Source organism: Marmota monax, unplaced genomic scaffold (assembly GCF_021218885.2).
Source record: "Marmota monax isolate L192 unplaced genomic scaffold, Marmota_monax_Labrador192_F-V1.1 WCK01_AAM20220418_F8-fsc01372, whole genome shotgun sequence".
Taxonomy (NCBI): domain Eukaryota; kingdom Metazoa; phylum Chordata; class Mammalia; order Rodentia; family Sciuridae; genus Marmota; species Marmota monax.
In genome coordinates this window covers 24,002-50,473 of record NW_026694747.1, presented here as the reverse complement: position 1 = coordinate 50,473, position 26,472 = coordinate 24,002, and the positions used below count along the sequence as shown (strand labels likewise).

The window sequence follows — 26,472 nt, the reverse complement described above, 5'->3', positions numbered from 1 at the left end:
GCTACTGCATTCGCTGCCTGCCCTCCGTTTTGTTCTGCGAAAGGTCTTTCCCTGTTCATTGGGGAGATGCGGAGCTGTCAGCACAGGCTCAACCTGGAACGTCGTGAAGTCCGCTGTGCGGAGTACTTCTGTCAAGCAGATTGAGACTAGACGCTGATTTTTTTTTTTTTTTTTTGGAGGATGATGGATGAGGGGGACTGTGTTTCTAGTTTGCACACATCCAGGACTGCGAAGAAGGCTGGATGTGTATTTCACTAATTGAATATGGCAGCCGAGAGACGCTGTTTATTTACTGTATACGTCGACCTATTTTAGATGCGCGTCGGTATGAAATTATCTCTAATCTTGGGTGTGTCGTTTTATGAATGGAGGCACTTTACTAGGTCTAGTATATATATATATATAGCCTCTGAACTGAGCTTAAAACTGACGATTTTATGGAATGTCAGCAAAATGGTTATTCTATTGTTTGATGCACTATGTTAGTTGTCCTTAGTTATATTCTAATTCCAGGCGAAGCAATTATAAGCATTATAAGAAGTGATATTAGTTCTTTTCAGTATTAATTTGGGTGGGTATTCCCTCCTTGTGGCTCGCTTCCATCCTAACTGGAGGTGTAAAATGCAGTCTGTAGCAGGTAGAATACAGCTCCTTTTATGTACCAGATCTTTTATTACTGAACTGGCAACTCGCCTTTTCACCTTTAAAAACTGTGCCAAGTCATAATCATATTGTGTATACACTTGGAGATGGTGCTCTTAAATCTAAAGAAAAAAATTTAAAAAATTTGTTTATGAGTAAAAATTAAAGGGCTGGGGATATAGATCAGTAGTAGAGAGCCTCTGGGTTCATTCCCCTGGACCACAAAAATGAATGAAAGATGCATAAATGGACTGGGCATGGTGACACATGACTGTAATCCCGGCAGCTCAGGAAGCTGAGGCAGGAGGATTCAAAGTTCAGGTCCAGTCTCAGCAACTCAGTGAGGCCCTAAGCAATTTAGCAAGACCTTGTCTCAAAATAAAAATTACAGAGGGCTAGGGATGTGGCTCAGTGATTAACTATCCTTGGGTTCAGTCCCCAGTACCAAAAAGGAATAAAAAAAATAAAGTTTTAAGGAAAATTAGCATTCAGCATCCAGAAGAGTGTGGATTTGGGGAGCATTGTTTACCTGCAGTGATCTCAAGATAAAGTTTTCCAAGTAGTAGATTTCACACGCCACCTGCTGGTAGCTCAGAAGTGGTGGCATGAGTTTTTATAAGCATAACTACCATTGAGTATTTTTGAGTGGTATATTTCAAAACCCAGTACTGTAAAATGATGTTTGAGTATAAATATTTGTGCTGATTTTTTATATAATGTGCATATTAATTGATTTCAAAACTGTAAGGAAAGTTTAGTACTGGGTTAGCTTTTTGTTATTGTAACCCAAATGCCTGACATAAACAACTTAAAACAGAGCTGGGCAGGGTAGCACATACCTGTAATCCCAGAGGTTCAGGAGGCTAAAACAGGAGGATCGCTACTTCAAAGCAGCCTCAGTAAAATTGAGGCACTAAGCAACTCAGTGAGACCCTGTCTCTAAAATACAAAATAGGGCTGTAGATGTGACTCAGTGGCTGAGTGCCCCTGAGTTGAATCCCTGGATCTCCACCACAAAAAAAAAAAAAAAAAAAAAAAAAAAAAATTAAATGGGCATGAAAGTGCCCACCTGTGAACCCAGGAGTTTGAGGCAGGAGGATCACAAGTTCCAGGCCAGCTTGGCACCTGAGTGAAATCCTGTCTCAAAATTTAAAAAATAAAATAAAAATGGACTGGGGAGTCGCTCAATGGCAGAGGAACCCCTGGGTTCAATCTTCAGTCCCAGGGGGAAAGAAAAACAAGGCAGAAGATTTCTTTTGGCTCCCAGCTGGAGAGCGTCAGCCAGGGTGAGCCAGCTCCACTGTCCTGGCCCCTGAGTGAGGCAGAACATGGCCCAAGGGCCTGGTGGAGCAGAGCTGCTCAGCTCCTGGAAACGTGGAAGCAGAGGAAGCAAGAAAGAGGTCAGCAACAAGACACAACCCCCAGGGGCCAGCCGCCTAGTGACCTACCTGCTCCAAGCACGCCCCCTCCCTTACAGTTACAGCTCAGTAACCCACTCAAATTGTTAGCTCCTCCAGTAGATTAAACACTGAGGGGTTACAGCCCTCACTGCCTAAGCCCCACCTCTGACCTTGCTGCACTGGGGATCACGGTTTTTTTTCAAAACGTGAGCTTTCAGGGGAACATTTCTAGATCCAAACCATAAGAAGTCCTTTCAAATACTACAGTAGGATTTTTTTTTTCATTTTTTTTAACAGAGAGAGAGAGAGAGAGAGAGAGAGAGAATTTTTTAATATTTATTTTTCAGTTTTTGGCGGACACAACATCTTTGTTTGTATGTGGTGCTGAGGATCGGACCCAGGCCGCATGCATGCCAGGCGAGCGCGCTACCGATTGAGCCACATCCCCAGCCCCTACAATAGGATATTTAAAATAAATGCCTATCTTGATTTGCTCTCTCAAAGCAAACAAAGACTTAAAAAATTAATTTTAGACTTAAATGAGTGAGATTTCTTTCTTTAAATAAGTATTCAGTATAGTAAAATGTTAGCTGGGCATGGTGGCTCATGCCTGTCTTCCCAGCAACTCCAGAGGCTGAGGCAGGAGGATCGCAAGTTCAAAGTCAACCTCCCCAATATGGCAAGGCCTTGAACAACTTAGTGAGAATCTGTCTTAAGTTTAAAACAAAGAACAACAAAAACAGGGCAGAGACGGTCGACAGGGGATGTGGTTCAAAGGTAAAATGGCCCCAGTTTCAATTCTCAAAAGGAGGGGACTGGGGATGTGGCTCAGATTAAAGTGCCCCAGTGTTCAATTCCCATTACCAGAAGAAAAGAAAGAAGAGGAGGTGCCACAGTCTGGCTGGGCACAAAATCACGAGCCACCACAGCCTTGTAGATTCAAAGAGCAACTCTTTATTCCTGAACTCACACCGGCACTCTACACACGTTCTGGGGGAATTCACATTCTGGGCCCAAATCACATTCTGGGCAAAATCCCAAATACTCTCTGAATCTCAGGAGAACTCAAGGAGAACTCAAGGAACGGGCGTGCCTGAGGCAGCGGGATATGCCTTAAACCTGGAACCGCCCTAAACCCGGATTGTCCTAAACTGGGAACGCCCTAAACCCTAATCCGCCCTAAACCCGGATCCGCCCTGGTCCTTGAGCAAGGTCACCTTACATGCAATGACACTGCAAATGACCTGGGTCATGCCATGTGTCATTCTTACTTAGCAATGGCCCTCAGCAAGGAGGAGGAAGGAGGAAGGGGAAGTAGAGGAAGGAGGAGGAGGAGAAGGAAGCCAGATTTTAAGGACAGGTAGTTAGTGTAGTTAGGTAAATCGGGTCAAATATCAAGTTCGATATAGAAAATGGAGACCATAGTGAGAAGGGAAGAAGAGGGCATCCAATCTTAGTTTGGGAAACCTGAACAAGACTTGGGTTATTGAATGTTAATGTCTCCAAGGCCTGGGGTGCATCCCAGAGAACTGTTCAGGAGGTAGCTCCCAGCAAACAGGGAGGTGCTAATCAAACCACCCCAGGCCCTTCCTGCCCAGATCACTCCTCCCCTTGCTCCTCTCTGGCCCATCCCTCCACCTATTTCCCACCATTGGCCTTCCCACCTGCATCCCCCACCACTACAGAATGGAGGGAACAAAGGACAGGGGTGTGGGAGGACTAAAAGAAGACCTTAGCTATAAAAAAGGGGAGACCCCCCTTCCACAGATTCCGCCTTTCGGGTCCCCTTCTTTCTCTGGGGGGAAGTTATTTCTGCTGTCCTTTAATAAAGCCTTCTATTAAACCACGATGCAAAGAAGACCCAGACTCCAATTTTAAATCAAATTAAAGCAAGCTTGTATTCTGGCCGGCCTGGGCTCTCTCCTGAAACCCATAGGTTAGAGGACAGTCCGCCAACTCTCTAAGAACAAGGTTTTATAGCACAAAAAGTTGCAAAAGGGGGGGTCTTGAAACATACAGATTTCAAGATTTTGACAAGCATAAGACAAAGGTAGGTAGTAGGTTAATGATCTACATGGCTCAACATTTCAAGTTAGGGAGTAAATTTAGATCCCAACGCCAGAATTTATTAGGTCCCGCTAAGGTTTCAGAGAGGGTTGTTATCTGGTCATGGAAAGCCAGGCCTGGGGGAGTTCCAGGCATTCCAAGCAAGTTTAGAAATCGCAGTAATTTATAGTAAAACAGAAATGGACTTTTCATGTCTTTGTGAGGAGATGGCTCCCAATCTTAAGATGGAATTAGGCTGGGCTCATCACCTTCCTCTGTCCCCCCTCCCCTTGGCTCAAAGTGCCTCTCTGGTGTTATACTTCTGCATTCTGGGAAGCAAGGACTCCCTGGTAAACAGAAGGAGAAACCAACATTAGATCTGGAAGCCTACCCTTATGTTTTTTTTGTTGTTGTTGTTGCTGTTGTTTTGTTTTTAACATAGACTGGATTTTGTTTGTTTGTATGTTTTGTTTTAGAGTAGTTTTAAAACCACAGCAAAACTGAGCAGAAGCTCCACGCTTCCCAAGTCCCTCTGCCTACTCAGCCTCCCCCAGGACCAGCATCTCACACCAGAGTGGTACATATGCTACAATTCATGCCTCTGAGAAACTGATGTGACTCCATTTTTGAAAACAGCTTCTACCTCAAGGCTTGTCCAGAGGGAGGGGGCATGACCCTTGTCCTTGAAAAAACCCACAGAGCACTCCTAGGCATATACCCACCCTGCTGAGTTGTTTGTCTGCAAATAACAGGAGAGATCTGCAGCACCAGGTGTCCCTGACTCAGTCAGGCTAGGTGAGGACCCATAGCAACCCCCTAGCAACCACCAATCAGCATGAGACAGGGAAAATACCTGGAATGCCAGATGACCCCCCAGTAGTCTTGGTGGTTGATAACATGTTGGGAAACCATGTAGTTTAGCACATACACCCCTCATGGATTAAACCAATCAGTTCAAAGGAATCCCCCTCTTGAACTAAGATTCACTTGTTCCCACCAGTGATTGTGCTAATCAATGTTAAGAGTTGTTTGATTTTCCTGCGGTGTATGATGATTTGCTGTGTGACGTTGTGACACATAGAGTATCCCCCAAAACCTATAAAATCTCACTGAACAAAGGACCAGGACTCACTCCCTGGGACCGCTGCATTGGAAACGGTTGTGAGTCCGGGCTTGAGTTTGCAATAAAGACTCTTGTGTTATTGTATCAGATTCAGCTCCTGGAAGTCTATTGGGGTCCCACGGATCTGGCAATATACCTCTACTGTGACACATCAGTGTTATACAAAGTCCGTAGTTGACTCTGGTTCTAGAGTCTACACTTCCAGGGTTAGAAATGCCCAATGACATTGTATCCACCATTATAGTGTCACGCAGAATAATTCGCAGCTTACAGCCCCTGGGTGCTCCAGCTGTTCAGCCCTCTCTCCCACCCAAACCTGGCAACCACTGGGCTTTCTCCTGTGCCCCTGGTTTTGTGTCTTCAGGGATGTCTACAGTACACCGCCCTCCGTTGGCTTCCCTCCCTGGTGACTGCACTTCAGGTTCCCTGCACCTTTTCACAGCTGTGTGGACCACTGTGTGTGTCTCCATTCCCCAACTGCAGGACATCTTGTGCCACTGAACAGAGCAGCTGGGATCCCAACCTGACCCCTGGGGCAGCTTCACTCATGTGGTGAATACCTGGAGTTCCAGGCTGGATCATGGGCTAAGGATGTTTTCCAGCTGTTTACTGGACAATCTCAGCTGATAGATGGAGCTGCCCCTTGAAGGGCAGGGGCTGTGTCTCCATCTCCCTTGGAGCTGACCATGGAACCTGAGGCTATGGTCACTACGTGAGTGCATATGTGAGTGTGTGTGTGTGTGAGTGTATGTGTGTGTGCATGTGTGTGTGAAAGTCCAGCAATCGTAAGGGCCCACGTGGGCATCCTTCACTCGGTTTTCTTACGTTCTTTCCCCACGTAATGCACAACCACATTCTCCCTGTAAAAAGTCCAGTAATGCAGACACCTTCCCTGGCCTTGCCCTTCATCCTGTACCAAGCATGGGTACCTGTTGGCTTCTCAATGTCTTCTCCCTATTTTTAGCTCCATCTCTCTTGAATCTTGTTTCATCTTCTCTCATAGATCATTTTTGCCAATTTAGAAACAAGTTTCCATTGAAAACAAGGAAGAAAATGAAAAGAAAGAAAAACCTTTCTCGGTCTCCACCCCCACCCCAGCCACCGATTCATTCCTGCCTAGGGGACCTTCTTAGCCTTCCCTTCTCTCTCTGAATCTCCCATATATGTTTTGCATGGTGGATAGGTACTTGGGATTTAATCCAGGTGCACTTAACCACTGAGCCATGTCCCCAGCCCTTTTATGTTTTATTTTGAGACAGGGTCTCACTAAGTGGCTGAGGCTGATTTTGAACCTGTGGTCCTCCTGCCTCAGTCTCCTGTAGCTGGGGTTAACAGGAATGCACCATCATACCTGGCACACAAATATTTCTCCCTGTGTCAATTGAGATGATTCTTATTTCTTTCTTTTTTTTTTTTGCTTTATTCCATTGATGTGGTTAATCAATGAAATTGTTATTCAAATATGAAAGGAGATTTGCACTCCAGGTTTATTCCAAAGTTAAACCAATCTTGCATCCTGATGAATTTTCACCCCTAACCAATCTTGCCTGGTCTTGGTCTGTATACAGCCAGAGGCAATTTCTTCTTCCCCTTCCTTCCTTCCTTTCTCCTCCCCTACCCTCTATTTCTTTCTTTTTTCCTCCTTTTTTCTCCTTCCTTTTCCTCCCCCCTCCCTTTCTTATTCCTTCCCTCCCTCTCTCCCTCATTTCCTCCCTTCCTTCCTTTCCCCCTGTACAAAGGATTGAACTCAGGAGTTCTCTGTCACCAAGCTACATCTCTGCCCTTTTTATCTTTTCTTTTTTATTCTGAGACAGGGTCTCATTAAGCTGCTGAGGCTAGCCTGGATCTTGCCATCTCCTGCCAGCTTCTCTGAGTTGCTGGGGTTACAGGGGGGAGCCACCTTGCCTACTGTCGGAGGCAAATTTACCCAGACCTCAAAGTCAGAAAAACAAACAAAACCATGAACTTGACTTAAGAAGTTCTGCTAATACCAGAAACCTACACTGTGACCCTCAGGCTTGTTTCAGGGCTGGCAGGCTCCCAACAATAAATCCAAATGTGAATCTGAAGATTCTTCTGGAATCTGAAAGCCCCCTAACTCACCACTTTCCCCAGAACTAACACGAGTTAAAGATTTAATGCTTGAACCTCAGCTTTCTTCTTTAGTGATAAATAAAACTAGTGCCAGAGATGTTCTCTCCCTCTGGAGATAGGCTGCACTCTGCCTTGAGTGAGTATTCCTTGCTTTACCCCAAAGGCATCTTCCTTGAAATTGCACCATTCTCCCTAGAATTTGTACCTACTTTACCAAATAAACCTCTCTCTGTGGCTTAGGGGAAAAAACAGTGCCAGAGCCAAGTGTGGTGGCAGATACCTATAACACTGGCCACATCGGAGGCTGAGGAAGGAGGACTGAAAATTCAAGGCTGACCTCACCAATTTATCATGGCCCTAGCAATTTGGCCAGAACTTGTCTCAAAATAAATGAAAGGATTGGGGAGGAAGTTAAGTGGTAAAGCATCACTGGGTTCCATCACCAGCATTTAAAAAGGGTGGGGAGAATGAAGATGGCAGGCCAGAGGGAGGCAGCATTCTGTGTTGGTCCATGATCCAGATCTCACCTAGTTGGAATACTGCATCTCAGAGAGTGTTTGTGAAAAACCAGCCTCTACCTCAGAGCAAAGCCTGTCCAAGGAAGGGACATCACCTTTGTCCTTGGAAAAACCCACAGAGCATTCCTAGGCACATTCCCACCCTGCTAAGTTGTTTATCTACAAATAACAGGAGCAATCTGCTGCACCAGGTGTCCCTGACTCAGTCAGGCTAGGTGAGGACCCATAGCAACCCCCTAGCAACCACCAATCAGCATGAGACAGGGAAATACCTGGGATGCCAGATGACCCTCCCAGTAATTTATGGTGGTTGATAACATGTTGGGAAACCATTTAGTTCAGCACGTATACCCCTTTTGGCTTAAACCAATCATTTCAAATGAATACCCCTTTTGTACTGACCAATCACCCTTACCCAACTTGTTCCCGCCAGTGAATGTGCTAATCATGTTACTCTTTGCTGTTTACATCGATCTTGGGTCTCTGGTGGTCTTTTGGGGGTCCTGAATTCGAGCATAACATTTGAGGACTCCTAAACAGCTGCTATCCACAGAAATCACCAGCGCTGTGACCCCACACAGGGCTTCAGGCCTCAGCATTCGAGCAGGAATGAGTTTTAAAAAAGTGGCCTATATACAGAACAAAATTTTACTCAGCAATAAAAGAGAATAAAATCATGGCATTAGCAGGTAAGTGGACGGCATTGGAGAAGATAATACTAAGTGAAGTTACAAAATCCCCAAAAAACAAATAGCATTCTAGTGTTTTCTGTGATATAAGGTGAGGCACTCATAATGGGGTAGGGAGGGGGAGCTTGGGAGGAATAGATGAACTCTACATAGGACAGAGGGGTGGGAGGGGAAGGGAGGTGGCAGGGGATTAGCAAGGATGGTGGAATGTGATGGACATCATTATCCAAAGTACATGTATGAAGACACGAATTGGCGTGAACATAATTTATATACAACCAGAGATATGAAAAATTGTGCTCTATATGTGTAATAAGAGTGGTAATGCATTCTACTGTCATTTATTTTTAAAAAGCCAATTAAAATAAAAGAAGAAAAATAAGGGTGGGGGCTGGGGAGGCAGAGCCAAACTAAAAAAGCTTGGTTTCAAATGCCAGTACCAGAAGTAAGTAAATAAATGAATCTAGTTATCATAGAGTTTTAAAAAGTAGTTACTATTATATAATATATGTTAAAAACAGTTTTTGCCAGGTGCTGTGTCTTATGCCTATAATTCCAACAATTTGGGAGGCTGAGGCAGGAGGATCATAAAAACGATCATCATTACCTCAATAATTTATCAAGGCTCTCAGCAACTTAGTGAGACCCTGTCTCAAAATAAAAAGGGCTAGGGATGTAGCTCAGTGGTAAAGGCCCTGGGCTCAAACTCCAGTACCAAAAATAAATAAATAAACAATGGTTTGTGTGGGTCTTGGTGGTGAATGTCTATAATCCCAGCTTCAGAGGCTAGGGCAGGAGAATCCAGAGTTCAAAGCCAGCCTCAATAAAAGTGAGACACTAAGCAACTCAGTGAGACCCTGTCTCTAAATAAAATACTAAATAGGGCTGGGGATGTGGCTCAGTGGCTGAGTTCCCCTGAGTTTCATCATCAGTAGTCCTGCACCACTGCAAAAAAAAAAAAAAAAAACAGGCCAATTTGGGCAACTCAGTGAGATCTTGTCTCAAAATAAAAACTGAGAAGAGCTGGGGATGTGACTCGGTGTTAGAACACCATGGGGTTCAGTCCCCGGTAGTGCAAACAACCAATCAGAACCAAACAAAGATGAAACCAATTTGTTCTTATATTGTATTTTATTAAGTTGTTTTTTAAAAGCTCAAACAGAAGTGAATATGTGAGAGAAGGCTGGAGACTGTAGGGAGCAATTATCATAGACCTTTCTCACTGTTTTAGTACTTAGAGCCAGTACCCCTGGTTGGGGAGGGTTTTTTCCTTTCTTTCTTTCTGTTTGCTAAAATGTTTGATATTCAATGTACCTGAGCATGCCTCCTGCTTGCCCTGCTTCCAGAATGTTCTCAACTGAAGTCTTCCATCTTCCCTAACGAGGGCGAAACTTGCGAGGGAGATCTAGATGAGCTGCACAGGGGAAGCCATCGTGATCTCAGCATCTGGGGACATGGCACCCTGTGTGTGAAGACAGAGGAGTCCACTGCGGAAAGACATTGGTCTTAAAAAGAAGGCGGGAAGGGGAGGGCGGGGGGAGGGGGCCAGGGGGTAGGAATGATGGTGGGATGAGTCAGACACCACTACCCCAAGTATGTGTATAAGACACGAATTGTGAGTGCCACGTCCGGCCAAGGGAGCCGAGTCCGGCGAGAGACGGCGAGGTTAAAAGACACACAGGACACCAAGGTTCTTCATCCAGGAGTCAATAATCTTTATTGTTAACACACCTTTTTTTATACCCCAAGCAGCAGAAGTGGAAAACTACCCAAAAGCAGGAGGGAGGGGGGAGAAATTTAGTTTCAACATCTATTATTGTCAGGTACTGAAACCTCCCTTAACAATAAGTCCATCAGACCAGAAAAGGTCAAGGCATTCCCGTGGGATACATATGTCTCAGACGGACAAGCAGGAACAGAAAAACCGCAAGTTCGCCATGGCCTTGTGAGCTGGCCACACTGGCATGCAGAACAAACTAGTGGAGGTAGGGCTCCAGGGGCCAGGGTGGACCTGCTGCCAACAGGTGAGAAAATACTCTGTGTACAATCAGTGTCTTGAAAAATTGCACTCTATATGTGTAATGTGGAATGACTGCATTCTGCCATTGTGTGTAACAAAATAGAATTAAAAAATAATAAAATAAATGAACTAGACGTTCCCTCAATATTTTCAAAAATTGTTCATAATGTTAGCTTATTTAGAGAGTCTGCTGGGATTACAAGAGTCTGTACCTCAAGGTACAATTGACCAATATTTCTTTATAACTCAGGTTAAATATGCACAACTGACTGAAATGCTACAAAATCAATTTAAAAAAGGCAGATCCAGGGGGAAACAGCAGGAGCAGCAGAGGCTGCGGCTCTGCAGAGAAAATAAATGCTTCCAAGGAACGTGCAGCAGGAGCTCTGTGCCACCTGGCAGGACACCACTGTGCCTATGCCTCTGGTGGACAATGTGGGCTGGCTCTGGGAAGGTCCCACATGGGTTGCCCGGGGACTGGGGTGCACCAGTGATTCCCAGAACTGGCAGTAAAGTGGATGCCAGCCCCAGAGGCCGACCGGAGCACCCAGGTATTTTCTGTAGTTCATTCAGGACATAAATTGTGATAAGGACCCATAGTTCCTGAGCTCCGCCCAGGTCCCCTGAGCATTTTAATAATACTTTGGATGCTCTTCCAGCAGTGTGATCTGAGGTGAATAATTTGGGCTCATAGTAGTTCTTGCTTTCTTTTATTTTATTCTATTCAACAGAAAGAAACTTGTACCCTAATGGATGAAAAGTGATGTTTTCCTGTTAACAAAGCAAGCACTACTACCCTCAATTTTATTTTATATTTTATTTTATTTATTTATTTTTTATACCAGGAATTGAACTCAGGGGCATTCAACAGCTGAACCACATCCCCAGCCCTATTTTGTTTTTTATTTAGAGACAGGGTCTCTCTGAGTTCCTTAGCTCAACAGCATCCTTGCTGTTGCTAAAGATGGCGTTGAACCCACGATCCTCCTGCCTCAGCTCCCTGAGCCGCTGGGATTACAGGTGTGTGCCACCATGCTCAGCTTTTATTTTTTATTTTAAGACAGGGTCTTGCTAAGTTGCTGAGGGCCTCATTAAGTTACTGAGGCTGCCCATGAAGTTGTGATCCTCTTGCCTCAGCCTCTCCTGTCTCTGTGAAAACAGGCGTGTGCCACCATGCCTGGCATCACCCCAAATTTAAACACCTTGAAGAACAAACACGAGGTTTTGATCAGATAAGCAGGCCTCCACCATTGATTTATTAGTTGGTTAAATCATGTCATTTTTTTAAAAAAAATTATAAAGTTGTATTTATTTTGGATATATTTTTTTCTTTTTTGATATTATGGATTGAACCCAGGGGCTTGACCACTCTGCTACCTTCCCAGCCCTTTTTGTTTTATTTTGAGACAGGCTCTCACTAAGTTGCTTAGGGCCTTGCTAAATTGCCCAGGCTGTGATCCTCCTGCTCAACTTCCCCAGTTGCTGGGATTACGAGCGTGTGCCATCGCACCTGGCCAGGGAATGTCTTCCAATGTGGAGTTCCCCAGTTCATGGATTGCTTTTTACTCGAATAAACTTTTTTATCTTGTAAATGCATTAGATTTTAATATTGAACATTATGGCTTTAGGAATGTTCTTTCCTGAAACAAGAAAAGAGTATTCATTAGATTAAAAGAAAATACCCACATTGGGTGAGGATGTAGCTCTATGGTAGAGGAGTTGCTCACTGCAAAATAAAACAGAAAACTGGGCCTGATGGTGCACACCTCCCTGTAGTCTGGACCACTTTTAGAGGCTGAGGCAGGAGGATCACACACTCAAAGCCAGCCTGGGCAACTTAGTGACAGCTTTTCTCAAATAAAATTAAAAAGGATTGGGGATATAGCTCAGAGGTAGAGCACCCCTAGGTTCCACCAAAAACCAGTATCACAAAAACCCCCAAAGGCAGCAAGAGCAGAGCTTGAAGTAGATTGACAGTTTCAAACTTATTTTCTCTGTAAGGAGGGGCAAGAGGTGGAGCAAGAGAAAAATCACTGATTGGTTAACCCCAGACTACTTCAAGACACTTTTTAGGGATTAAAAGATGAAGTCTCATACTTCCATACCCTAGACACCTCTTTTTCCTGTAGTTAAAGGGAATTAAAGGTGTAAGGGTTTTCACACTTCTGCTTTTCTTAAAGCAATGGAGGTTTTCTAGTTTTGTTTTATTTTTTTGTTGTTGTTGTTTATTTGGTTTACAGTGCTGGGGATCCAATCCAGGAGTGCTCCACCATTGATCTCTCTATGCCCAGGCTTTAAAAACAAAATTGTTGTTGTGAGACAGGGTCTCCCTAAATTGCCCAGGCTGTCCTCAAACTTGATATCCCCCAGTCGCAGTCCTCTCCCTGGACACCAATCTAATAACAAAGATAAGGTCTTGAGAAAAATGAAAAAGAAGATTTATTGCTGTGATTTTACCTATTCACAGGAAAGGGGTAGGGGATAGAGGTGATTCAGAGAAAAGGAGATTAAGGAGGAGAGATCAGGAAGAAGAAGGTCAGGGAGAAGCTTAGGGAAAAAAAAAACAAACATGTAGGTTTCAAAGCCCCAAGGGCTATATAGTCAAAGCATCAAGTGAACCCCTGTTATGCTCCTGTATAATTTAATGTGGCTACTTTGTGTCCATCCCATATTTTCAAATAGAGACTGATGCAGTGGTGCACATCTCTAATCCCAGTAAACTGGGAGACCAAGGCAGGAGAATTGCAAATTCAAAGTCAGCAATTTAGGAAAACTCTGTTCAAAAGAAAACAAAAAACAAACAAGAAAAGGGCTGGGGATGTATCTCAGTGGTACAGCACCTGTGGATTCAATGCCCAGTAAGAAAAATAAAAACAAATAACAGAAAACAAAAAAGAATGAAAGGAAGGAAGGAAGGAGGAAGGGAGGGAGGGAGGGAAGGGAGGAAGGGAGGGAGGGAGGGAAGAAGGGAGAAAAGGAGGGAGGGAGGAAGGGGTATAACATGAAACTGAAGTCAGGCATGGTAGCCCAGTCCTATAATTTGCTCCCCCGAGGCCCAGCAGGGGGGTTCCAAGAACACTGCCAGCCTGAGCAACAGTGTGAGGCCCCTATCTCGAAACAAATTAAACTTAATAATAATTGAATTACTTGAATGTGTCCGTACACATGTGCACCATTTTTAATGATTCCAGAAAGATGACTTTTCAGAAATTATTTTTAATTTTAAATTATCTTTACATCTAGAATCAAGTGAAACATGACTTAAATACCGGACTTAGTTTTATTCCATCTGATAAGGCTTCATGAAACAAGTTAATCTAGTTAAAATAAACCTTAAATATTTCTGAGTGAGGAAGACATGGTAAAAAGAGTAGTTTGTTGGTCGGGCACAGTGGCACATACCTATAATCCTAGTGACTTGGGAGGCTGAGGCAGGAGGATGGCAGGTTTGAGGCCAGCCTGGACAAGTTAGACTGTCTCAAAATTAAAAATAAAAAAGGCTATGAATGTAGTTTAGTGGTAGAGCACCGCTAGATTAAACTCTAATAAAACACACACACACACACACACACACACAAACACACACACACACAGAATGAGTTCTTTTTCCATGTTCTTCAATTATTCCCCTGCAATAGGTAATCTGTACATAAATGGGGTAGGAGACTAAATGTTCCCAGGAAACTGTGTTCCAAAATGAGTGTGGAGGACCAGAGGGCTGCTGCTCTCCGAGTCTGGGCAACACAAGAGTGGTCATCAGTTTTTAAGAGTAGCCCTCACAATCCACAGAATTCTATCACAGAATATATCATAAAGTTATATGGCTTTGGGGGAGGTACGGGGGATCAAAACCAGGACAGCACAGATGCTAAGCACGTGCTCTACCACTGAGCTATACTCACAGCTCAAAATACTCATGATGTTGGTCAAAACTTATGAGACAAAGCCAGGCATGATATCACACACCTATAATCCCAGCTTCTTAGAAGACTGAGGCAGGAGGATCATAGGTTCAAGGCCAGCCCCAGCGATTTAGCAAGACCCTAAGCAACGTTCCGAGACCCTGTCTCAAAATAAAAAATAAAAAGAACTGGGAACATGGCTCATTGGTAAACACCCCTGGGTTCAATCCCCAGGATACATTAAAAAAAAAAAAGTAATTTTGCGAGCAGGTTTTTGTTTGTTTGTTTGTTTGTTTTTTTGGTACCAGGGATTGAACCCAAGGTTTTACACATGCTGGGCAAGCACTGTTCCACTGAGCTTCTTCCCTATCCCTATTATTGATTTTTTTAATTTATTTTTTGGTACTGGGGATTGAACTCAGGGGCACTCGACCACTGAGCCACATCCCCAGCACTATTTTGGTATCTTATTTAGAGATATGGTCCCACTGATTGCTAAGAGTGCCTCACTATTGCTGAGGCTGGCTTTGAACTCAAGATCCTCCTGTCTCAGCCTCCTGATCCACTGAGATCATAGGCGTGCGCCACTGTGCCTGGCTTCCCCAGTCCTTTTCATTTTTAAACACGAACTTGATATGCTGCCGATGGTCTTACTAAATTCAAGTGCTGAGGCAGGCTCAAACTTGCAATCCTCCTGCCTCAGCCTCCCCAGTTTCTCAGACTACAGACCTGTACCAGCATGCCTCGCTATTATCTAACACTCGTTAAAATGTCATTGTTCCTTAGACTTTGCTTTTATAGGATAAAGGACCCTGACACTGTGTGGGGCTCAGCATTGCCTGGGAAATGTCCCTGTAGGAAGAACCCTGACACTGAAAGGCTCCAGGTGGTGGCTGCCATGATGAGAGGGACCCACACTTTGACCTACATTTCTTGCTCCCCAACATCCTGAGAGGTACCCACAGCTTCCACCCTCAGTGGCTTCAGACATGGAAAAGTGGCCTTCCCAGGGCTGGTAGTCGAAGCTGCTCTCTGGTCTCAGGTCCCAGCTCATATTTGGTGACACTATTCTCAAGCCAGTATGCTGAGCTGATCCCCCTGAAACATCCTTTACCTTGTAAGGGAACAAAAGACTGCTTCTCCCTCCCTGTCCTCAAGGGTACTGAGAGGTTTTAGGAGTCTCTGTTGTGTCTCTAGCAACTCCTTTCCAATTTCTTTTCTACTGAGCCACTTTTTGTATTTTATTTTGAGACAGGGTCTTGTTGAGTTGCTCAGTGCCTCCCTAAATTGCTGAGGCCAGCCTTGAACTTGCAATCCTCCTGCCTCAGCCTCCAGAGCTACTGGGATTAGAGGTGTGTGCTGCCACGCCCGGCTTCATAAAGCATTTTTGTCTTTGTTTCTGAGATGGGTTCTCACCCTGCTGACCAGGCTAGCCTGGAGCTCCTTGCTTTAGGGATTGCCCTCCTTCAGCCTCTGGGGCTGCTGGCATAGATGGGATTAAAGAAGTGAGCCATCACACCTAAGAGGTTTTAACTCTAGAACAGGTTCACAATATCAGTGTGGCCACGGACCCCTGAACAATGAGCTTTCAGGGGTTTCTCTGAGTCAATATCAGATGAAGTCCTTTGGTGTCTCATGCTCAGAACTGAGGGTGACCCTGTGAATGAAGCTCTGTGAAAGAAATCCCTGAGAGGATCTCCACCCCACCCAGAATCCCTTCCCCTTCCTGCCTGGAGATCTGCTAAAACCAATCAATAAGCTGAAAATCCAACCAGGATTAATTGGATGAGATTCAATAATCTAGTCCGATATGAGCTTGGAAGGGAGGGGTTTGGAGAGGAGGAATAAAAGCTTCAGAGCAGCCAGAGAAGGTTCCAGAGAATCCTGAACCAAGAGTCACTGCCTGGATCTGTTGACACTTGGAGAGCCAGACCGTTCCATCCAGACGTGCAGAGAGGGTAAGTGACAGCCCCCCTAAGGATGCGCCACCCTGACTACCACAGCCAGTCTACCCTGGTGACTGCAGCCCAGTTTGCCACCATTGCGGCTGCTGCTTCTTTAGGGATTGAACCCAAGGATGCTTTACCACTGAGCCTCATCTCCACAGACCTGTTTTTTATTTTGAATCAGGGTCTACCTAAGTTGGTCAACATCTTGCTAAGGTGCTGTGGCTGACCTGCAACTTGACTTTTTGTGGACTGGGGATTGAACTCAGGGCTGCTTAACAAATGAGCCACATCTCCAGCACCTTTTACATTTTTTTTTTTTGATACAGGGCCCAAGTAAGTTGCCTAGAATCTTCCTAATTGCTAAAACTGGCCTTAAACTTTTGATGCTCCTGCCTCAGCCTCCTAAATTGCTGGGGTTAGCAGCACAGACCACTGAACCCAATGAATTTTTTTTTTTTTTTTTTTTTTGGCATCGAAGATTGAACTCAGGGGCACTTGACCATTTGAGCCACATCCCCAGCCCAATTTTTGTATTTTATTTAGAGACAGGGTCTCACTGAGTTGCTTAGTGCCTCACCTTTGCTGAGGCTGGCTTTCAAGATCCTCCTGTCTTAGCCTCCCGAGCTGCTGGGATTACAGGCATGTGCCACTGCGCCTGGCCCAGTGCAACGTTTTTAAGTGAGAGCTATGTATTTGATTTTGAATTGTCTTGACAATTTTCATATGTAGTCTATATTCCTTTAAATGACAGTTCATGGAATTTGTGTATTGTGGTTTTACTAGTCATTTTGTATTTAGAGCTTAAAACAGGGTAAGGGTGTTGCTCAGTGTTAGAGGACTTGCCTAGTATGAGGACCTGGGTTCAAACCCCATCACTGCAAAACAAAGGAATATGTGCACATGTATGTGACGTATACATTTTATATCAATGTTTTATTACTGGATTTTGGTGTCACGGTTTGGATAGGATGTATTCTCCCAAAGGTTCAAGTGTTAATGCAAGGGGTGAGACGATTGGGTTATAAGATCCATAATCAGTACATTTATCTATTTAACGGATTTGATAGGACTACATACTGGGTGATAAACTCTAGGCAGGTGAGGTGTGGCTGGAGGAGATAGGTCCCTGTGGGTGTGTCTTTGGGCTTATATTTTTGCGACCAAAGGCTTGGTCCCCATCCTCCATGCTGATCCAATAGCAATGACAAGATATTGAGAAAAAGGAAAAAGGTTTATTGTTTTGCTAGCAAAGAAGAAACACAGGGACTAGTGTCCCAAAGCCTGTGCTTCTGCCTATCCTCAAGAACAGGGGGCTTTTATACAGGTGATTCAAGAAAATGGGATTAGGAAGGAGATCAGGGAGATCATGAAAGAGAAGGTTAGAGAAAAGAAGATGCGGGGGTGGGGGGAGAAACATGTAAGTTTCAAAGCCACAAGGGATATAGTGAAAGCATCCCGTGAACCCCTGTTAAAGTTTCTTGGCACCGTGCCCACCACCTCCAGGCTGCCCGGTACTGATCAGCTTTTCTGAGGCTCTGTTTGGTCATGTTCTTCTGCCTCTTGAGCAATGGAGCTGGCTGTCCATGGAATGAACCTCTGAAACCAGGAACCCCAAAGAAACTTCCTCTAAGTTCAGCAACCAAAAGTTCTGATTTTCATTTTTGGGGTCCAATGGGGATCTCACCCAAGGCTATATGTGGGCTCAGTAACCTCCTATATCACTGAGCTACCACCCTCAGCACAGCTCCTAAGCTATAGCTATATCTCGATTTACATCTGTGCAAGTCCACATATGTATATAGTTTTGTGTGTGTATGTGTGGTACAGGGAATTGAACCCAGGGTCTCACATGCTTGGCAAGCTCGATACCACTGAACCCCATCTTGAGCCTCAGACAAGATCTTGCTCAGTTTCCCAGTCTGCCCTTGAACTTGAGGTTCTCATTATTTAAAAAATTATTTTTTTGGTAATGTGGATTGAACTCAGGGTGCTTTACCACTTAGCCACATTCCAGCCCTTTTAATTATTTATTCTGGTTGGGTCTCTCACAAGGGCCTTGGGTCTTGTTAAGTTGCTGAGGCTGGATTTGAACTTGTAGTCCTACTGCCTCAGTGTCCCAAGTTGCTAGAATTACAGGCTTGTGCCACCAGGCTGGGCATTGGCCCTGTGACATTTCTATTCTCTTTAAGGGGGTCCTAAGTGAGGTTTAGGTTTGGGATGTGGATCAGTGGTAAGGCACTTGCCTGGCATGCATTCAGCCCTTGGTTCACTCCCCAGGATCTCAAAAGTGAGGATGAGTCACCTGTCCATAGGGAGACTGGTGAGCCTTCAGACTCCTTGATAACCAGTGGGCTTAGAGTTGGGAGGACCAGAGGTGGACCTGGATACTGGGGATTTGATCCCCACCACCACAGAGCTGTGGCTAACCAGGATTTGGATCTCAGCTGGTTGAGGAGGGGTTTTTCAGGCTTGGCCTGAAAGGGTGCCTCTGTTCCCTGCAGATTCAACAGGATGAGCATCAGAACTGTACCCACACTCCAGGACCTGGTGATACAGAATGTACTGTGCAACGAGGCCTTGCCCATTCCCAATCTGGAGTACCTGCCCAGGGTGCTTACCCTGCAGTTGTACAAGGAGGCTCTAATGGGGGGTCACATGGAGATGGTAAAGAAGATGGTGCTGTCCTGCCCCTTGGCCTGTCTGCCTGTGGACTACCTGCTGAAGACAAGAGATGTGAAGGCCTTAAAAACCCTACTGAATGGGCTAGACTTGCTGATTTCCCAGAACATTTACCCCAGGTGAGGGGGAGCCAGGAAGAAACATCTGGGGGAGGCAGGACAGGGTGAAGGGTGGACCAGGAGGTGCCAGGGAGGAGGCTGCCCTGCCCCCTCCACAGGAAGAGTCCCTGGCTGGATTCAAGGAGAAAGGACACGGAGAAAAATAGGAGAGCAGAGGAGCAGCCGCCCAGAACAAGGGGTTCACTGGGGTCTAATGCACAGGTTGGAAGTCGGCGGGTCTTTGTCTATTTTTCCAGCCTCCTTCCCATTTTCTCCATAGGAAATGGAAACTGAAAGCAATCGATTTTCGGGCAGTGAATCAAGATAGCCCCAATGAGTGGTCCAGAGCCCCAGTGAGTGCCTGCTCACAAGAGGCCACGTCTCCAAAGGAAAGAGAGAAATGCAGCCAAAGAGCAGCGAGGCCACGCTTGAAGATCTTCATAGATTTCGATCTGGACAAAGTCTTCCAAAGATTCCTTGGCAGCCTCAGGGAGTGGGTGGAGGAGAGGAAGGGGGTGGTCCGTATATACTGCCAGAAGCTGCAGATCGGGGGTTTCTACTTGAAACTCTCTAAATTCCTGAGGACTCTGCCACTGTACTACGTGCGGGAACTGGAGGTGAATGCTCAGCACTGGACTCGAGAAATAATGGAACATTTTTGTTTTGTCCTGATCGAGATGAAGAACCTTTGCATCCTCCATCTCTCCGACTTGAGCCCGCAGGTCTTCACAGGCCGCTCCATAAACAGGTGGTATTCCCATAGATTCAGCCTTCAACTGCGGAAGGTGAACAAACTCCGCGAGCTCTACGTGAACAACGTCTTCTTCCTCTACGGAGCGCTGCACAAAATCCTCCTGTAAGCATGAGGGGTGTGCATTGCCGCAAAAGCCATTTTTGCTTACCGAGCATTAAAAGGGCTTGTGCCCTGGCCACTAGCCATGTCAGGGAAGGAGATGCTGGAGAGTGACCGAGTGACCTCAGGTTCTGGTCCCCTGCTCAGTCCTGAAGGATGGTCTCATCACCACCCACACAGAAGCAGAGGGCTAAACCGGGGTGCATGGTCTGGGAAGTGCCACCATGTAGGGAAGCCAGCTGGGGGGACAGGAGCTAGTGAGGGTGGGTGAGGTTCCTTCCCTGGGAGGCCTGTCCAGCAAAGGAGGTGGGAGACGGGGTAGAGGAGAGGGCGCTGGAGGAGAGAAGCCCCCTCACCTGCACCTTGCAACAGGGAAGCTCTGTGCTCTCCAGTGGGGAACAGAGGAGCCGCCCCCAACGCCCCCCTGGGGAAGGCTGCTCTGAGCCTCAGGTGGTGATTCTGGACTGGAGGGTGAGGAGCAGGAATGGAGGGTACAGGGTGTGAGCCTCCCCAGTGGATAACCCTGGTTGGTTTCCTTCATCTTGCCTGGGATTGTCCTTCGTACATGACTCCCCCTGACCTCCTGTGGCCAGAGCTGTGGCCTTCGGCTTGGCAGTCAGGGGAGGAGCCTTAGAGATGATGGACCCACCTGGTCACTCAAGTGGTGGTGAAAGGCTTACCCTGAAATGGGTGAGTGTAGGAGCAGATTCTGCAACCCACAGTGTCCTGGGGGTCCACCATCATCAGAAGGTCAGGGCGACCTTGGGTTTGGGATTAGACAGTTCTCACCTACCATTTCCCACTATATCCACGTGGTGCCTTCATTCTCCAGAAGTAACTCTTTGCTTTCTCTCCAGGAGTCAGACCCCCTTGAAAACACTCTCGCTGAGAGGTTGTCCGCTCAAGGAGAAGGATTTAAAGCATCTGTCCCTGTGTCCGAGCACTGATCAACTGAAGTGTCTGGATCTCAGCTCTTTTTCCATGAAGGATATGAGTCCTGAGCCCCTCCGGGTCCTGCTGGAGAAGGTGGCACACACCCTTGAGACCCTGGTCTTAGAGTTTTGTGAGATAACAGAGTCCCAGCTAAATGCCATCTCACCAGCCCTGGGTCACTGTTCCCAGCTCAAAACCTTCAGTTTCTGTGGGAACCAAATCCCCCTGACTGCTCTTAAGAACGTGCTGAGCCACACCGCTAGCCTGCCGCTGGAACAAGCGAAGTACCCTGCCCCTCTGGAGAGCTTTGATGAAATCCTCTGGGGTTTTTGGACTGAGATCAACCCCATGAAATTTGACCAGGTTCAGAAGGAGCTGATGCAGCTGGTGAAGGACATCAGGCCTGTCCACGACATCCAGATTTATTCTTACGATTGTGTTCTTCACCTCAAACATACAGATTTTATTGCCTGAAACCCAGTGGCAATTCAGTAGGCAGGGGATTATTGACATGCACAACACATTAGCTTTCTTGGCCTGGGGGTGAGGCTCAGGTAGAGTAGGCCCTTCAGGCATGAGGCCGTGAGTTTGATCTCCAGAACCTCAAGAAATGCTTCTTATAAATTTCTGATGGGGTTCATGTGTGCACATGGCTTCAAGGTTGATTCCAGTCTTGACAACTCAGGAAGACCGTCTCACAATAAGGGCTGGGGATGTAGCTCTGGTCAAATGCCCTGGCTTTAATCCCCAGTATTTCTGAAAAATGGGTTAGGGTTGGCCTTCAGGAGGATAGGTATAAGGGCCTTCATTTTACTATGCTACTTGGTTTTTGGCTCTATTATTCCATAATAAAAATGTACTAAATTTTCACTGCTATGATGATTTTTGTGTGTGTATGTGGGATTTGAATCAAAGGGTGCTCAACAACTAGGCCACATCCCCAACTATTTTTAAGACAGTTTCCAAGTTGCCCAGGACATCATTAAGTTGCTGAGGGTAGCCTTGAACTTCATCCCCCTGTCTCAGTCTCCCAAGCTGCTGGGACTACAGGTGTGTGCTACCACACACGGCTGCTAATTTGAAATCCTTTGGAAGCATGGGACATAACTGCCATACCTGCCTTGCTGGATTTGAAGCCCTGCTTTTTTTCTGTGCTTCTGCTCAGGGCCAAGAAGCAAGTCTGAGCTACCAAGACAGACCAGCAGTCCTGTAAGCCTGGTGCTGCCTGCAGATTTGTTCAGGGAAGTGAGGGGGAGGTTAACTCAGAAAGATCAGACAACCATAGCCAAAGTCAGAGGACAGAAATTGCAGGTACTTTAGAATTTTAGTCTGTACTCTGTGACCAGGCTATTTAAAGGACTTCCAGTTGCCTAATTCAGACACCACTGGAGGTTCAAGGCTACCTTCTGGCATAACTGAGGAACAGGATTCAAGACTAGGATTGTTTTCTGTTTGCTGGGGGCTCAAAATGGATTTTTTTATTTGGTCATTTGCTGACAATCTGCCCAGTGTGATCAATAAAACAGGACACTCCTGGACCCCCTTCCTGTGGATTTAACCAAACCATTTCTCCACTATTCTTTTTGCGATCAAATAACTCTCTCCTTGCTCCAAGCATCTGCAGCTTCCAGAAGGAGCGGATGTGTGTTCTGAAGGGGCTCAGATCTGTACAATTATGGCCAGGCCACATTTGGGAGGAGTGTGAAGAAAGATCAAAGTGCTGTCACCTTCTGCAGCCACAGCATGTTGCTGAGGTCGCTCTCCTTCAAGCAGACTGGCTCTCTCTCCCTCTTGGGGTGAACATCTGCTACTTGCCAGGCAGGAGCAGAAGCTGGAGCAGGGGTTCAACTGCTGTGGTGACTGTGGCTCTGGCTGTGGAAGGGGCAGGCAGGGGGCTCTCTGCTGTCCCCATATGCCCCCTACTCCCCAATACTAGACTGGCTCCTCCTCCAGGTCTCAGTTGGCATCACCTCCGAGGCCCTCTCTGAACACCCCTTCGTCCACACCGTGGTTGTTCTATAGAAGGAATGGATCACAGTTGGCCACATTGCACATTCTTTTTTTTTTAAGATAGAGAGAGAGGGAGAGAGAATTTTAATATTCATTTTTTAGTTTTCGTCGGACACAACATCTTTGTTTGTATGTGGTGCTGAGGACCGAACCCGGGCCGCACGCATGCCAGAGGAGCGGGCTACAGCTTGAGCCACATCCTCAGCCCACATTGCACATTCTTGCTTCTTATAGGTGGCCAGCCCCAGAGACAGGGACTCACCTGCCATCTTCATCCATGAGGACCGTACCTGACCCCCTGTCTAGCCACACAGGTGCTTAATAAATAGCGTTATGACTGAGCTACATCCCAGTCCTTATTTTTTCTTTTGACACAAGGTCTCAAGTTGCTAAGGCTGGCCTGCAACCTGTGATCCTCCTGCCTCAGCCTCCTGAGTTGCTGGGATTACAGCTATGTACCACAGTGCCCTCTGGTCTTCTCTGTATGTGGCCTGTTGTCCACCAGGGCCTCCCCCTGTTGGGTGCACTTTCCAGCCTGGTGATCTCAGGAGGGCTGAGCTTCCTTCATGACAGTGGCTCCCAAAGGGCAGGAAGCACAGCCTGCCAGGTGTGTTAGGCTCCTCTCCAGGGCCCAGTTCAGCAGCACTCTAGCATAATCATATTCTATTCCTCAGTGCAGGGCTGGGGATGTAGCACATTGGCAAATACCCCAGTCTCAATCCCTTATAGCAGGCTCAAAACCTTATAAATAAATAATAATAATAATAATTATAAGGAGTGCTGGGTGTGGTTGCACATGCCTGTAATCCCAGTGACTGTGGAAGCCAAGACAGGAGGATCTCAAGTTCAAGGCCACTTGGGACACTTTGCTACTTTGCTACACCCCCAACACATTTCACATTTTTATTTGAGACAGTGTCTGAATATGTTTCCCAGGCTGGCTTGGAATCTCGGATCCTCCTGCCTCAGCCTCCAAAGTTACTGGGATTGTAAGTGTGCACCTTGGTACCTGGCCATAGAGCATTTAAAACACTCAAGAGATTACATTGCACTGGGGAGAAAGTGCCATAACTAAAAGGAGAATAATAGCCACAGACTACAAAATTCCTCTGGATTAATGTTGTACCAATACCAAGACCCTCAATAAACTCTCAGACCATACATTGCCATTCCAATTAAGCCTTTATTGCTGGCCAGAAACAGACACTCTACTCTCTAAAAGTGAGATTGTCAGAGTAGCACACCACCTTCAGTGGTGCCTCATATTTAAGCCAAAAAACCACAAAAAGGGAGATTTGGGGGTCTGACCAATGTAAGCAAGCACATTGAATATGAAAAGAAGAGCAGTGTACTACAATTTTATTGATGTTTTTATATTAACCAAGTTTTAGACTCTGTAAGGTGGAACAATGTTCTAAAATAACAGTTGTTTTTTCACCAGAGATGTACAAACTTTCATTTGTCCAGTTAGTTGCTTCAGAGAATAAAACTTAAAAGACACAATGTAATTAATATTTTAAGAAGGGTTTGTCATTTTAATATGTAAATCAAACTTGGTTTATATCAGCACATTAATATTTGCTCTTACATATATAAACAACTTAGTTATAAAGAAACATTTTAATATTTATCCTTTATTTATAGATGTTTATATTACTTACTTAGATCCTATCGTTTACTTAGATGTATTACAATTATATTTTACCACACAAAGACTTTTTTGCCTGGAAACATGTTTTTTGCTAAACATATTTTTATATTTAGAACATTTTAATAATTTTTAATCCACAGATCCCTCTTTTTGTTTATACCTTAAAATAACCCTTATCAATTTCTGAATTTTGGGGAAGGAAGATGGCGGCGAGGGGAGTGCATTACCCCCGTGTGCTGCTTCACTGTGTGGGAGTATGACAAGTCAGGACGGCTAAAGGATATCTTGTTAGGAATTTCCAGCAATAGTGGGGTGCGCCGGAACCTGGAGGAAGGATTTCCATCGCAGGAGGATCGGCTACGGGGACTCAAACGCGAGAGGTTTGTCGCACGGAGGATAAAACTGCTTATTCAGCAAATCGCCCCGCGGCTAGAGTCTGCAACGCGCGCTGGGATAGAGACGCAGGGTTACAGCGCTGCAGTTTCTGCCAGCCGCGCAAGCACCGCACTCAGGGCTGAATTCTGGGTTCGAGACGGAGGAAGGAAGCGGTCCATCTCCGTTCTCCACACCGGTCAGACCACAGAGGAGGCCAGCAGCCACCATGTTGGTAAACTGACGTCACCATACCTGTTTTCGACTGACCGCAGCTCATTCAGCCATAGAACAGGTAATTTCAGGCTGCAATTTGCCTGCGGCTTGCAGACAGATTGCTAGGGTTCAGCGCCTGGGTGCTTCTTAAAATCTGATCTTATCGGAGTGAACACCGAGCGCGGGGCGGCCGAGTTCCGGCTCCCGGAACCGTCCCGGAACCGCCCTGGCTCAGGGCTGCGGAGCCTGCGGAGGCTGCTTCTTGGACCCTGCTACTATCAGAGCAAACACCAAGCACTAAGCAGCCGAATTCCGGCTCCCGGAACTGAGCCCGCGGGGACTGCTTCTTGGAGCTTACACTTATAGGAGCTTACACCGAGCACGGAGCAGCCGAGTTCCGGCTCCCGGAACTTCCCTGGACCGGGGCTAGGAGCCCGCGGAAACTGCGTCTCGGTCCGGGTCCTGCTGAGGGCTGGTCAGGACTCACCCGTTGCTTGGGTTGCCCGGCAAGGGGAACGAAATGCTGCCATTCGCATAGGATACCAACATGGCAGAGATCTGATGTCAGCAGAAAGCGGTGGAGGAGAGATCTTCATCAATACCAGCGGTGACATAAGCAGTTGGTCTCCTGGTAAGGGGGGTGAGGCTCAGTCACCAGAGTCTCCTCAATTTGTCCTCGAGCCAGAGGGAAGGAGCCGGGCTGCCGCCAGCCCCCGGAGCAGGCCCAGCGGCTCGCCAGCGTGGTGACTGCGTGACCCCAATTGGAGAGGGGGCGGAGCGGAGCCGCCACCCACACCCAGCAGGTGGGCAGACCCACGACCCAGTAGTACATGGGCATGGTAGGAGGGGCAGGGCAGAGCCGCCCTTCGCGCTTGCAAGGTAAACAGACCTGTGACAGCCTGGCAGGTCAGGCCCAGTGGCCTGCCAGTGTGGTACACATGTCACCCCAACTGGAGTAGGGGCAGAGCAGATCCTTCTCCCACGCCCCGATCAGGCCCTGCCGGTGTGGTGGTCACGTGACCCCAATTGGAGTGGGGGCGGAGCGGAACCGCCACCCGTGCCCGCAGGGTGAGCAGACCAGTGATCAACCTGCAGATCAGGCCCAGGGGTCCGCAGGCGTGGTAGGAGGGGCAGGGCAGATCCGCCGCCCGCGCCTTCAAGGTAGGCAGACCTACAACAGACCGGCGGATCAGGCCCAGGAGCCTGCCGGCGTGGTACAAACACCACCCTAATTGGAGTAGTGACAGAGCAGAGTCGCCTCCCTTGCCAGGAACAGG

The 26,472-nt window shown here is 46.5% G+C and overlaps 1 protein-coding gene across 1 annotated transcript; it reads left to right on the top strand.

Annotated features, from left to right (window-relative positions):
* Positions 1-66: 66 nt before the first annotated feature.
* Positions 67-21,420, top strand: LOC124079140 (PRAME family member 12-like). Its single transcript, XM_046424364.1, has 4 exons — positions 67-122; positions 18,885-19,181; positions 19,441-20,016; positions 20,871-21,420. Exons 1-4 carry the CDS (start codon positions 67-69, stop codon positions 21,418-21,420), a joined length of 1,479 nt encoding a protein of 492 aa, XP_046280320.1.
* Positions 21,421-26,472: the final 5,052 nt, after the last annotated feature.

Coding starts and splice junctions, on each gene's coding strand:
- LOC124079140 (XM_046424364.1), top strand. CDS start 67: ATGCGGAGCTGTCAGCACAGGCTCAACCTGGAACGTCGTGAAGTCCGC. Junction 123..18,884: donor CGTGAAGTCCGCTGTGCGGA/GTACTTCTGTCA, acceptor TGTTCCCTGCAG/ATTCAACAGGATGAGCATCA. Junction 20,017..20,870: donor GCGCTGCACAAAATCCTCCT/GTAAGCATGAGG, acceptor CTTTCTCTCCAG/GAGTCAGACCCCCTTGAAAA.